We start from the raw sequence: 14,396 nt of genomic DNA on the forward strand, positions 1-14,396 counted from the left end.
TGTTATTTGTTTTATTCAGTGGCAGTTGTTGCATGAATGCCACCCCAGGTAAGCCCCCTATCAGCATCCCCGTCCCCACAGATAACCTAACGCAGACTCAATCCTGTGATAAAGTCCATTCTGAGAAAAACCTTTTGATTATGTAAATTGTTAGAAATATTAAGACCTTAAAAGAAACATTGATGTTTTTATACTAGTATTAGAAATTATTTTTTTTTTTAACATAGTCCAATTATACCTGTAGTATTTTTTGGAATTTAACCTAGCAGTGGTCAAATATGGGCCACGTTATTTAACAAAACAGTGAAATAAACCTTTAGAACTGTATCGATAAAGAAACTGTGGATTAGAGACCTACTTGCATTAACATATTTTTCTTACAGTGTTGTAAAGCACCCTAGATTCACAGTATTCAAAGACACGTCAGCATTTAGAGTTGACGTGGACCTAAACTGGCTTGTTATAGTGGGTAGTGGTCTATTTCATCAGCCGAAGAAAGCCCCCTCGTTACACCTGCTTTGCCTTCCACCCTTCCGCTATGTGGATGACGTCACGTTCCCGGAAGTGCGCCCCCCTCTGGTGTCCTGAAGCAGCTCGTGCCCCTCATGGGCGTGTGCGCGGTGCGCGTTCACTGAACACACCAGGAAATATGGCGGCGCTCATGACTCTCAGTCAGGTAACAACGTCAAACAAGATAAAAAAAAGTGTTAAATGTTTAATGGCCGTGAATGTTAAGGGTCAGGGACGTTTTATTGTGTTCGCTTTTCTCATCATGACGTCATGAGCTGTGTTAAGTACGTGTCAGTTAAACCGAATTGGCGAGTTTTCGTTATCCACTGAGTAAACATAGTTAGCTAGGTACAGTTGAGGGGGGTAAAGTGTACGCTTGGTCGAAAATTAAACGTAACTAAATGTAAAGTAAAGCTGTTTTCTAATACTCATTTATTTCTACCTAATTACGTGTTCAATATTTTTGCTGACTTTGTAATACGCACCTTGTATATTTTGAACATCTGTAGATGTTATAGCTCCTGTTTGACCGTTGACACCTTTATGTGTTATCCTTTTTGTTTTTGTTCAGTTGTCAAATGGAAATGCAGCCTATGAACATTATTACAGACAGGTAAGAGTTTCCCTGTCCCACTTTTGATGGTCACCAAGTTAAATCAGCAATCTGACATTAGGTAATGAAAACAGTTGTGGATTTTTGATTTGTTTTAATGTTTTTTTTTTTTTTACAGCTTGATCCAGCAAACACAGGCAAAATATCTGCAGGCGATGCTGCTCAGTTTCTTAAAAAGTCTGGATTATCAGACAGCACGCTTGGAAAAGTGGGTCATGAACTTATCTATGTCTTTACCCAAAATGTACTCGATAAATTCTATCTAACCATCTATTTTATTTTTCTTACTTTTAGATATGGGATTTGGCAGATTCTGATAGAAAAGGCTATTTGGATAAGAGGGTAAGTCTCGATTCTTCCCGTAATGTTGCTTGTAGAATGCTGATGTGTGCAGAAAATATTTGCTTATTTCCCACTTTGTAGGGTTTCTTCATCGCCCTGAGACTGGTGGCGTCAGCGCAGGGTGGAAATGATATCAGCCTTAACAGCCTCAACAAGAATGTACCTGCACCAAAATTTGTGAGTGTAAAACTTTAGCAGTGTTGTCTTTGAATTGAATGGGAAAAATACTTCTGCGCTCGGTGGGAGGATAAAAAAACAAACATCTGTGGACTTTATTGTCTCTAAAAAGTAAATAAGCATTGGGCCGGTATGAGATTATCACATTATAATAACGACTGATTCAGGATGTCACAGTATTTGAATAAAAGAAAAAACTGTAAAGAAAACCCTATAACATGATGAAATTGCTTTTATTACAAATGGGTAAACTGATAACCACAAGGTTTAATAATTCCTGTGTCATATTTTTACTGTATTATAGTTATTAGCTGGTTATTACTAGGGTAGTCTGCTCGGGAGACATTCTGCTTGTAGCTTGTCAGCTGTAGTTTAAGCCAGAGCTACTTTAACCAAAGTGATTGGTGGCATGGCAATGACTGCTGGTGACACAAAGTGTTTCTGGACAACTGAATTTGTATTTTTTTTTAAGAGGAAAAAGCGTGGTAGCTAGTGCAAAGCAGCAGGTGATAGTCTATTAGTCTATACAACAACTGGAAACAAACTCAGATCATTCTGTCACTTTCTCTGACATCCTATAAAAGGGCTCTAGAAACCTAGGCTAAAACATATAGCAGTTTATAAGCTACGACTTTTCAAAACCTTTATGTATCTTCAAACCAGTAAGCTCCCAAATCTTAAAGCTCTTACAGTTTTTTTTCCTCCTATTGAAATGGATAATTCTACGCTTCTTATCTTATATTTCATCTTTTACAGAGAGACACTGCCAGCCCGTTATTAACTGCATCATCAACAGCATCTGACTGGGCAATTAGGGTGAGCCAAAACAGACCTTTGAGAATACTCTCAAAAAGAATGAATGAAAACGTTTGTCATCTAAATGCTTTTATATTCTCCTCTAGCCTGATGAAAAAGGGAAATTCGAGGCAATTTTTGAAAGTCTGTCCCCTGTGAATGGTCTCCTCTCCGGTGACAAGGTCCGACCTGTTTTGATAAACTCCAAGCTACCTCTGGATGTGTTGGGAAAGGTATTATACGCAGTAAATAGCGCTGTGTGGTTGTTTAAAGTTTCAAAGCAATCAGATCTTGAGCATTTTTTTTTTGTTTAACAATAGATTTGGGACCTTAGTGATGTGGACAAAGATGGACATTTGGACAAAGAAGAATTCATAGTGGTATGCCTGGGTCTTTTGGATCTTCCACAGTTCCCTTTAACATGTATAAATTTGTAATGATGTTTATGTTTACCATGTTCCAGGCTATGCATCTGGTATACCGTACCATGGAGAAGGAGCCTGTCCCAAGCAGCCTACCTTCTTCTCTTATCCCACCTTCCAAAAGAAAGAAATCTGCGCCTGCGCTTCCAGGCGCCGTGGCCGTGCTGCCCGCCTTGTCCGGCCTCGGATCCGGTCCGGCTGCTCTCAAAGAGACTCTGCGGAGCTCTCCTTCGTTGAGAAGCGCCACTCCTCCTGTGGCGAGCGCTGCTTCTGCCATGGGTGGCATTACTCCCCTCAACCCCAGTGCTGTCAACCTGTCTCCAAAACACTCCTTTAAATCCAGCCCAGCATCCGCTCCAGCGGTACGTTAGCTTGTTTGTGTATCAGTCTTATCATTCTTAGTGCATCAGAAACACTTGAACTGATAATTCAAAGAGAATTATCTATCTATCTATCTATCTATCTATCTATCTATCTATCTATCTATCTATCTATCTATCTATCTATCTATCTATCTATCTATCTATCTATCTATCTATCTATCTATCTATCTATCTATCTATCTATCTATCTATCTATCTATCTATCTATCTATCTATCTATCTATCTATCTATCTATCTATATCTGAAAGCTTTACATTGGGTCTTTCTAAAGAACAATTAAAGAGTTTAGACATGAAAAGTCTGCTCTTGACTTGTACCTAATTTTGCTCCCTATATTTGGACATTATTTATTTTTGCTTTTCATATGTGGATAAATTGGGTTTAAATTGATGCTTTACTCGATGCATTGGTTTGTTCAGCTAAGCTTAGGCAAAAACTTGATTCAGTTGGAAAAATCTTCCTTATTATCCTATTGGCTCCTCCCTGAGTAAGTGTTACAGGTTCTGACCGTGGAGGGACTAGTGTGTCATGTATTAACCTTACTGTTGCTAACAGTAAGACTTGTTTTACCACATTGTTGAGGGCATTGTATGAGGGACAGTTTGTTTCTCCTGCAGGGATTTTTTTCACCCGTGACTTTTAGAGAAACGGGTTTCCTTGAAAGGAACTACATTAAATGAAAGTAAATGTAGTTGTACTGGCAGGTTTTTATCGAACTGGAGATGATTCGTCACAAACATGTGTAATAATGATTAGGATAGGTTGTGAGGTTAGAATCCTAAAAAATGTTTGACGGTGATATCACCGTCGTAAACAGTTTTAAATCTTTCAGTCTAGATACACCTGACGTTGAAATATAACTTCAAATAAACACTTTTGGACAAATAGACTTTGGCTACAGAGGGCTTCAAACCTACCAAACCATCTTCTGTCTTATTGGATGTTTTTTTTCCTCTTTCTTAATTAAATTTACATCCTACAAACAAACTGAAGTGTAAAGACACTGTGAGACACTGTCCTTTATGTAGTAGCCTATTGCTAGTTTGTGATTCTAGTTTTTGCTTATAGGATATGAAAAATTGGTCCAGTTTTGAGTTGAATTAAAAACAACATAAAAAGCCTAACAAAAGTACCCTTTGAATGTTTGCACTTTTTTTCACATACAGCCACAAACTTCAATGTTTTCACTTGAGTAAACCTCCACAAATATCACTTTTCTGGTCGTGCCATAGACAGTCTATTCAATTAAACTGTAGACTTGATGCTGCTGAGGGAAAATCCCAAAAAGTAGAATTTTGGCCTTATCTGACCATTCTACCTTCTTCCACGTGTTTGCTGTGTCCCTCGTGTGGATTGTCACTGTAAACAGGACTTCCTGTGGTTAGCGTTCTTCTTGTTACTCCTCTGTATTAGCGCCTGACTAATAGCTGTCCGGTCAACAAAGCAACGGAAAAATTTCAAGGGGTTTTAAATCCTTTTACAGGGTGCTATAAATCAGTGCACGTTGCATGGGCAAACTGAGCATATGTTACCGTACGGTCCTAGCTGAAGATTAAGAGCATGTTTTCATAGTTTTTGTTGTCTTTTGTTCCCACCAGGCTGCGGTGAATTGGGTGGTACCGGTGGCCGACAGAGAGAAATACAAGGAGCTTTTCAAGACAACAGACACTGATGGCGACGGCTTCATCTCAGGCACAGAGATCATCGAGATCTTCATGCAGTCCAACCTCTCCCAGACAATGCTGGCGCAGATATGGTGAGACCACCGCTCAGTTCAATGTAAAAGGTTTTTTTTTTTTTCAGATGTTTGCAGTGGCTTAAGAAAAAAAAAAACTACACACCGAAATGCATTTCAAATTTAGATGCCATTTCCACGTTGAAAGGAATTGCAAAAAAAAAAACGGTATCAAAGTGAAAAGTGTTGTATTATCTGCATAAGGTACAGAGTAGCTGCATATTTGCTTCTCAAGGATGTCAAATTTTACCTTACACAGTTTTGTGGCACGTAAACACATACATTTGTAAGTGCTCCCTGGTAAAGATGTTCAAGAGGCCGTAAAATAAAGTAATATTTTACTTTGGTAGCATAGTCTCGCACTAAAGAAGTGTAGAACGTTAATTTAAGTGTGTTCATACAGTGGGGGTCAAATCCACATTTACTCTACCCCTTGCTGTGCGTTCCCACAAGATAAACATGTCTGCGTCTGACCAAATGGACAACAGCTAAGAAATCATTTTATACCCCTTGGAAAAAATTACAAAGGAAAAGCCACTAAAAGCTGTTCCACAATAAAAAAATAAAAAAAGTATACATTTTAAATCAAAACAAACGATGAAACTAAAATGTTCACTTCCTGCCCTTACAGCACAGACGGCATGTTTCTTTGAGCTAACCATGAACCTCATCAACAATAAAATACAGAGACCTAAACAGGGTTTTCTCTAGGATTTTTCTAAACTGTGGTGGTGTTTTTTTTTTGTTTTGTTTTTTTGGCAGGGTGGTAGATGGCGTCATTGTCTGATTTGCATATTTGTTTGTGCATTTGTTACCCAGGCTGTAGGAATAAGAAGCTTTTTCAAAGACAAAAAAGTGATTACATTTGTTTGGAGCAATAAATGACCTTGATGACATGATTTAGGAATTTTAATACATTACCTGAATCCACACTACATAAAACAAATTGTACAAAAAAGGCAGTTATCAGAGGCACACAAAGTGAATAAGGTGTATGCGTGATTGAAGGTGAATCGAATTCAGGGAATAATTTTAGTGCAACAGTTTCAAAGACAAAATGGACTACTTTAAAAATTATTGCTTTAAAAACTTACTTCATGTTTATTACCCGCTCATGTTTACTACAGCATTTTGTGCATGTATGATTAATTTTGCTGTGGGTCCCACCGCTGCTTTGCTCTGACTGCATGCGAGGCTTTCAGGACCAGGCAGCAGCAGCGGTGGTGTGCCTGCGAGACAGCGCTGAGGGAAGTAGGAATGTGCAAATTCTCAGTAAATCTTTTCTGTGTTAATGGCAACTTTCACGTAAAGTTGTCCGTAACACAGGAAAAAGTCACTAAACTTGTTGCTAGTCGCTTTTTCAAAGAAAGTCGCTTGTGGGGTCTGAAAAATTGCTAAATATAGCAACTAAGAAGCTAAATAGACAACACTGGACTGTCGTCTCTAGTTTTCCTTCCCTCCTGAGAGCAGCACAGCACAGTAGCCACTAGCAGCTTTGCAGCATCGCTGGAATCAGCAGGCAAGGTTGGTTTTTCAAAATAAAGTCAAGACAGCGTAAAGATAAAGGCAACACATTCCACAGTCTGGGGGCCACAGCTCTAAAAGCAGCATTCTGCACTAACATCAGAAGATCTTTCTTATTCAAACATATAAAAAGGCTGTTAAAATAGTCAAGAGAACATGAAATAAAAGCATGAATAATCATCTCTAATTCAGCCTTTGACACCAAAGTTCGAAGCTTAGAAATATTTCTTAGCTGGTTAATCTGCATAAATGACACTCTAGTGACATGGCAGAATCAAACATTATGCCACGTTTTCTGAGGTTTGATTTGACAGAAGAGGCCAATACAACCAGACATTTCTTAATTTCTGTTAAATGGTTCTCAGGTGCAATGATTCGTGTTTCCGTCTTATCAGCGTTTACCTGCAATTAGTTGTCACAGAGCCACTGTTTAATATCATCAACACAGTTTATCAAGCAGGACAACTAAAAATATTCAGTTGGCTTAAAATAACTATAGAGCTGAATGTCACCAGCATAGAAATGGTGCTGTATAGCTCATATGCTTTACATTGTTTTGACATATATTTAAAAAAAATAATAATTCTGAAGGTGTGGCGGCTTTTATTTTGGCGTGGCGGGGCGCCACCGTCAATTACATGTAGCAGGGAGCCTGCTGAAATAGCTGAAAATATGGCAAAAAATAATATAAAGCCACCAATATTGAAGACAAAATACAGTCAAATTAAGTTTTGTACTCTTTCAGGAGTTTGTTGATATTATTCGTCCAGACATTCATAGCTACGTTACCTCGATGCCATGAAGCTGTTGCTCTGTGGGTTGCCCATAATCCCTTGCTACTCATACTGACTCCAGGTGCAGACCAAACAGCAGGTGGTGCTGTTGTCCCCTTTTTAGCAGGATTTAGATATAGCGTCTACCTATATTTTCAGACACCCCTCCATCACCTTATTAATTGCACACAATATCACGGCCTTTTGAATAGAATTAATCCTGCAGTTTGTTCATCTTAAGCACCGTCCTAATCACTTGAGTTATGCTGGTATTAATTCTCATAAAAGATTAGCAGCGTTTTTCTCTTTTAAGGGGAAAAACTTTCTTCCTTTCCACAGGGGACTCGCTGACACAAAACAGACAGGCAAGCTGACCCCAGAGCAGTTTGCACTGGCCATGCATTTCATCCAACAGAAGGTGACTAAAGGCGTCGACCCTCCCTCTAATCTCACGTCAGACATGATCCCCCCGTCAGAGAGGACTGCAGCATCAGCAATGGGCCTGGTGAGTCCTGACTCCGTCTTTCTAAGCTCTTCTCACGTCAGTTTCTTACCAAGACGCTTGCCATCTTTTCAACTGAGGCTCTGCAAAAGCAATTATGAGTAGTTTGTTCAAGTTCAGCGATCTGTGTCAACAAATTGACTAAGGCTACGTTCACACTGCAGCCCTTAATGCTCAGTTCTGATTTTTTTTGTGAAATCTGATTTATTTTTTTTTTTTTTTTTTGCGTAGTCGTTCATATTTCCAAATATATGCGACTTGTATGTGATCTCCTGTGTGAACTGAATTCATACACCTTAAGTGTCCCGCATGCGCAGTTGAAGACGCGATGACGTCCTCAACATGGATTATAATGCTGGCGTTCATTTTGCGATCTTTAATTTCATTTTTAACTGGAGCTTTTTCTCCACTGACTGCTCTCCTCATTGCTGTCCAAAAGTGTCGTTTTTCTTCCCGCTTCTGCATAGCAGGACGCAGATTAGTGACGTTTGTCGATTATCAGTGATGAACAGACCTGTTCGTACAGACACAGGTCGCATTTGAAAAAGTCAGATACGTATCGGATTCAGGACCACATATCCAAGCGGCCTGGGTTGCATTTGGAAAAATCTGATCTGTGCTTTTCAGACTGTCATAAAAAGATCAGATCCAGGTCGCATATGGGCAAAAAAATCTGAATTGGGTCTCTTGCAGTGTGAACGTAGCCTAAGTCGCTGCTTCTTTAGAAATACTCTACGCAAACCGCTTCTGCTTCTCCGCTGCAGGGGTACCTCGCATAAGTTTTCCTACGTTTTGTTCACAGTTTGTCCCATAACAACCACAAACCTCATTGTATTTTGCAGGGATTCTGTGTGATAGGCCGACACAAGCTGTAAAGAGGAAAAAAGGGACGTGTATAAAATATTTAGCGTGCAGTATGTAGCCCCCTTTACTCTGATACCCCAGTATTAAATCCTGGCTGAAGAACTACCTTCGGGTGCCTCCTAATTAATAATCGAAGTTCACATGTGTCTATTTTCACCTGGGTGTCTTTGAAGTTCGTTACTGAATGTTGGTGAACGAATGAAGAGCCTCATGAAGACTGAGGATCAGCAGGAAGGTCAGGGAGGAAGCTGTTGAGACAGGGTTAGGTTATAAAATAGGACTGGGTCATAAAACCGAATTCCAAACAAGTTTTCCTAACTGACAGAGCTGACAACTAGAGCATCGTCCAGAGAAGCAGCCAAGTGATAAGAGCTCAGGTCTGTTAACAGCACAGATTTTCTCACAGAGTAGCTGTGCATGTCACATTTATGGAAAACTGACGCTAAAAATCAATTTTAAAGTTTGCTCCAAGTTTTGTAATGGAGCCACAGCTGATCAGAAAATGTCTGGTGGTGGTGGCGGCGTAATCCTGTGGGGATCCTTTTCTTCAGCAAGGACACTGGAACTTATCAGAGTTGATAGGAAGATGGATGGAGCTAAATACGTGGCAATCCTTAAAGATGTTCCACGTCCAGCAGGACAACTAGCCCAAGCATACAGCTAGAGGTATATGGGAATAGTGTAGACCCTGTCAGTCTTTGTGTTATGGTCCAGAAATAAGTCAAATTTTAATCAAATTAAAATCACTCTCCGGACATTAAACCTGACTGGGCTTTAGCTGTTATAAGAATTGGCGGAAATGTCGCTCTCTGATGAGCACAGCTTGCAGTCACAGTCAAGAGGGGTTCCACAAAACAATTAAGCCAGAGGTGTTAAATAAAGATGTGTGCCACACTTTTTAGATTTGGTTTGTAGAAAACGTCTGATGAGCATCACTTTCATTCCCCTACATGACTAGTCATGACTTTGTGTTGGTTTGTTACATAAAAGCTCGAAATTCATTGAAGTTTGTGGTTGCAGCATATAACATTGACAGGAAAGAAAAGTTGGAAGGGGATGAATACTTTTGTGCGCCTCTGTTTCGTAGTTTTAAATGCTGAGCTCTGCTTCCTTGTTCTCCAATGCATGACGGTCTAATGCTTTGAGCCCTTTTCTATCCTGTCTATCAGAGCTATATGGGGATTCTTCCTTCTGGGAGACCAGACCTGGTTTCCACAGCTAGTATGCGCAGAGTGAGTATTTGTGTGTGTGCTGCCACCAGGTGGCGCTGTTGCTCCGTCGCATGTTGTGCCCTGAGTGTGAGAATAAGAACAAATGGCTGCGCTTTGAGGCTGACCTGTTAGACCAGCTGGTGATTCTTTAGCAAGTCTTTCTTGGTAGTAAAGCCTTGTTTTGTTGTTGTTGTTTAAACTGTCTGACTTTTTCATTGCTTTCAACACAGTTTTTTAAACTTTTGACTGTTTACACAGAATAGATTAGTTGTAAAATCAAAGAGTTTCTCATTAAATAACTTGTGTTTTTTGTGTGTTCACTTTTAATTGGGCTACATCTTTCAAACAAAATTGATGCATTAATGGAGCACAATAACAAACAAAAATATGCTATTCAATAAGCTACAATCAATAGGCTTAACTGCAAAATGTGTTTGTTTTTATTGTTTGATGCCAAGGTGTCATTATAGATAAGGCATTTAAGGTTTGCTTCGCTCCTCTCCTTTGGGCACTTATAAATGGAGATTTTCAGGGGAGCCCTGAATTTTTTAATTTTTTTCTGCTAAGGTATAAACTGAAGTGTTTAAATTGTGTTTGTCTGTGTGAGACATGGACCAGCATGAGAGTTTCACAGTATGGCGACCTTGAGTAATGATGATATCACAATATCAACACAAACATGATCCAACTGCTTTTATTTAAACCAGAAAATATTCCTGCTGCTCCTAAATCAACATCATTTATTGTTTTTTAGGTTTTCTCAGTTTTTTTCAAAATTGATGCATTGGTTTCATTTTGATACACAAACTTAAACCAAAGCACTTGAGTAAATACCTAGTTTGGTTTCCTTGCCATGACTGTCCCCCGTCTCCCCCTGGCTAGAAATATTTCTAAACAGCTGAATGTGTTTTATAAGCAAGGAAAAGGTTTAGCAGCCTGGTGCAGCAAACCTCAGCACCTTCTCAGTAAAGATCCTTAAACATGTCCCAGAACAGTGTGAAATAGTTATAAATTGGTTATGATGCATCGATGCTGATGGTCGGCCCCATGCAGGAGTCTGCAGGCATTTCTCATCATTCATGTATTGTCTTCCTCTCTCCCCCCACCAAGCTGAGAGATATGTTTCTGTTTCCTTCCTATGACTTTTGTTTTCTTAGAAATACCAGCAGGGAGCTCCTCTCTCCGCCTTTATTCTGCTCACGTCTCCTCTGTACTTCTTGCCCCCCCCCCCCCCCCCCCCCCCCCCCCCCCCCACACACACACACACACACGTGTATCAGAATCATTCCTTCGTGTCTTTAATCACTTTGGTGTCATCCAGTGCGCTTTTCCCCTCCTGCTGTTGCCCACCTCGTCATCTCTGCTGTTTTTGTTTTATGCCCTCCCTCGCCCCCTCCCGCTTTTCATTTTTTAAACGTGTGCCTTAATGTCGCTCCCCTCAGGACAGCGGCAGCTCCGTTGGGTCAGTGGAGCTCACAGGCAACAAAGAGCTGGATGACCTCAGCCAGGAAATAGCGCAGCTGCAGAGGTGAGCACCGGCACCCCGAGTAGCCGGAGAGTCGCTTTGATTGTCTTCCTCTGAGGAAAAACCAGGGAAGGTTGAAGTAAAGACGTGTTGCAGATCAAGTTATGCACCACCTTTTTTTTTGTTGCTAAAGCTAATTTCTAAGAAAATTGAATCATGTTTTGAGGTTGTTGTTTTTTTTTTTTTGCAATGATGATAAGCGGTGGTAGAAGTGTCATTATTTGTAAATCTTGGTTGCGTTGTGTAATACGTTCCTCCTTTCCAGTCAGATTTTAATGCCAGCAACTACTGCCTTTTTTTTTTTTTTTTTTTTTTTTGCCAAATTTGTTGAAAACACAAGTTGCAAAAAAACATTTCAACCCAGACATACATGTAGAAGTTTTAATCCTTGTGTGCCTCTCGATCTTGTCATTGGTAGAGAGAAGTTTTTCCTGGAGCAAGAGATTAGGGAAAAGGAGGAAACCATTAGACAAAAAAACAGCGATGTTCAGGTAAGTTGAAGCAAAAATATTTACAGATTCCTCACTATGGATTGGGAGATCTCTGAAAACGTTAATTTTAGTAATATAATTCAAAACGGCAAATTCATATGTAGATTTGACACACACTGATCTATTCCAGGTCTTTGTTCTATTAACTTTTCTATTAACTTTGGTGATTTTGACTTACAGCTCATGAAAAAAAAAACATAATTAATTTTCTCACAAAATTAAAATTAATTTTGAAATATTTTGAAATGTTAGCCTTCTTCAGAGTGTATCTATGTGCTGTAGACCGTAAGCACTCATTGGTCGGGTCTCCTTTTGCATGAACCGCTGCGCTGATGCAGCACGGCATGCAGTCAGTCAGGAGGAATCTGCACTGCTGCAAATCACATTAAGGTGTGCAACATCATAAGCACAACGGAGTGTTTGGATGCAATATTTAGTAGGGTATTATATTTTCTAACTGTGCATGCAAATGATATATTTTGCCTGTTGGATGGACTGTCACTGCCCTTGATGCCCACACTAGATGTATCATTTTCTAAAGCTCACAAAGAGTAAACGGGGGCATTTTGATCAAGGAAAAGAAAGACAAGATTCATAAAAACAGGGGTAATAGTAGATGTTTTCACTACAGTATTCTGCAGTATTATTGTTATTACACGTATTGCTGGTACTGTGCAGTCCTAATTGATGGGATCCTCCAGCTTCTCTACATGCTTGGATCCCGTGGTTCTCCTGAAGATACTACAGTGACTCCATGTAAGGTTTAGGTAAGGCAACATTGACGACCAATCAGTTGCAGTCATAGACTTTATTGCCACGGACATTTAACAAGGTACCAGGTACCTTTGGCAGGTTGGGCAAATGCCAAGAGTTGCTAGAAAATGAGCCTGTTAGCTTCTCCATAAAGGAAGCACAGAGTGCTCTGAAGCTTCCCTCCACTCAACTTTCCATTATTTTGCTTTGATGCCAGACTCTGGATCTTTTGTGCCATCCTTGTTAAAGGCTATTGGTTGCCACCTGGACACCTCACAAGTCAGCAGTCTTCCTCACAATTGTGTCGTCCATAAAATAACATTTCTGTAATAAAAATATGATTTTTTTTTAATTGGGCTTATGTAGTGTTCTAATTTCCTGAGAAGTAAGTTATAATCATTAAAATAAACCGTTCTGACGTTTAATAGATGCGCGCTGTGTCTTTTGATGGACCCTTTAGAACATGCAGTTGGACCTGGACAGGGAGAGCAGCAGCCTGCACAGCCTGGAGTCCCAGAAGCAGGACGCTCAGGGACGTCTGGAGGAGATGGACCAGCAGCGCTCCAAGCTGGAGGCAATACTCAATGACCTGAAGCAGAAGTGTCAGGAGGAGACGCAACAGGTCAAAGATGGCACTTTTACAACAGCACGCATGCCTTAAAACTATAAATGTTGACATATGTCTTATTTGAGCATATAATATACATGCAGCAGGTTATTATAGGTATTTCTTAAATATTTATAATTTCCATTGTATGCAATTGCCTAAATAAATTGTAATTAAAGGCTCTAATCTGTAGAGGTACAAAATAAAGCCCCCCCCCCCCCCCACCCTATTAAAATGTATTAACTTCATCTTCTTTTTTTGCGTCCGCTCTCTAGATTTCTTCTTTGCAAAGCCAGGTCCGCTCTCAGGAGACCAACGTCCGCAGCCAGGAAGATGAACTGAGTCGCACCAGGGCGGACTTGAGTCGGCTGCAGGAGGAAGAGGCCCAGCTGGAGCAGAGGCTGGTCTCCGGTCGCGTTCAGCTGGACGGCATCGTCAATTCGCTGAAAACCACGCAGGACGAGATCAACCAGGTCAGGCAAACCACCGAGGACCGGAGCTGTTGCATGCGTTGCATCTTTTTAGGCCATTAGAGATCATGTCAGAAATATGGTGCCTTGATTCAGTGTATTTTAACTGAAATGTTTTTATAACGTGGGAAGTTCTTTCTTTAACACAGTTGTTTAACCATCATATTTCGCCTGCTTTTTGGTACACAGCATGAAAACATTGCACCGTAGCGGTTAAGGTCATTTCTCTTATCAGTTAAACCACTAACCAACACTTCAGTTTTAGTTTGCAGAAGAGTTCATACGGTCCTCTTTCCTGGGTTAGACGTGTCAGAGTTGATGACTATGCAGATAAGTCTCTAAATGCCAAGTCTCACTGTAAATATGTTTTAAATGAAAGTGAAAACCCAATACTTGTCAAGAAGGAGATTGTCTGAAGAAAAGAAAGAGCTTTAGTTTGTTTTCTACGCTTGTGTTTCTAGGCTCGCATTAAGCTGTCGCTGATCCAGGACACCCAAAAGGAGCTGACCCAAACCATTGAGCAGTACAACAGCGCTTTGAGAGAGATCAACGGGGGAAACTTCAGCAACCTGCCGGATCTGAGCGAGGGTGTCGCCGAAAGGGAGAACGGAGGTTTCAGAAGTGCGGTAAGACACCGAGAAATATGCAATTATTTTCTCCCTGCTACATAAAATAAAAGTTTATTCAGAACTCTGGAC

General features: G+C 40.2%; 1 protein-coding gene across 5 annotated transcripts in view; it reads left to right on the forward strand.

Moving 5' to 3' along the window:
* Window positions 1-578: 578 nt before the first annotated feature.
* The window catches only part of LOC105931008 (epidermal growth factor receptor substrate 15-like 1), a 31,015-nt gene continuing 17,197 nt past the window's right edge, over window positions 579-14,396 (forward strand). For 4 of the 5 annotated variants that reach the window (XR_004931239.1, XM_036138421.1, XM_036138422.1 and 1 more), the window contains exons 1-17: window positions 579-676; window positions 1,082-1,123; window positions 1,242-1,331; window positions 1,418-1,465; window positions 1,547-1,642; window positions 2,399-2,458; window positions 2,545-2,670; window positions 2,758-2,817; window positions 2,901-3,221; window positions 4,842-4,999; window positions 7,615-7,780; window positions 9,811-9,873; window positions 11,295-11,380; window positions 11,796-11,868; window positions 13,082-13,243; window positions 13,504-13,701; window positions 14,160-14,324. Coding sequence is in view for 4 of the 5 variants with exons in the window: in XM_036138421.1 (XP_035994314.1) it covers window positions 650-676; window positions 1,082-1,123; window positions 1,242-1,331; window positions 1,418-1,465; window positions 1,547-1,642; window positions 2,399-2,458; window positions 2,545-2,670; window positions 2,758-2,817; window positions 2,901-3,221; window positions 4,842-4,999; window positions 7,615-7,780; window positions 9,811-9,873; window positions 11,295-11,380; window positions 11,796-11,868; window positions 13,082-13,243; window positions 13,504-13,701; window positions 14,160-14,324 (1,941 nt within the window). In the remaining variant the exon portion in view is untranslated. The remainder of the gene's footprint in view (window positions 677-1,081; window positions 1,124-1,241; window positions 1,332-1,417; window positions 1,466-1,546; window positions 1,643-2,398; window positions 2,459-2,544; window positions 2,671-2,757; window positions 2,818-2,900; window positions 3,222-4,841; window positions 5,000-7,614; window positions 7,781-9,810; window positions 9,874-11,294; window positions 11,381-11,795; window positions 11,869-13,081; window positions 13,244-13,503; window positions 13,702-14,159; window positions 14,325-14,396) is intronic. The other variant, XM_036138423.1, reaches the window with a different exon arrangement.

This window comes from Fundulus heteroclitus, chromosome 6 (assembly GCF_011125445.2).
Source record: "Fundulus heteroclitus isolate FHET01 chromosome 6, MU-UCD_Fhet_4.1, whole genome shotgun sequence".
NCBI lineage: Eukaryota > Metazoa > Chordata > Actinopteri > Cyprinodontiformes > Fundulidae > Fundulus > Fundulus heteroclitus.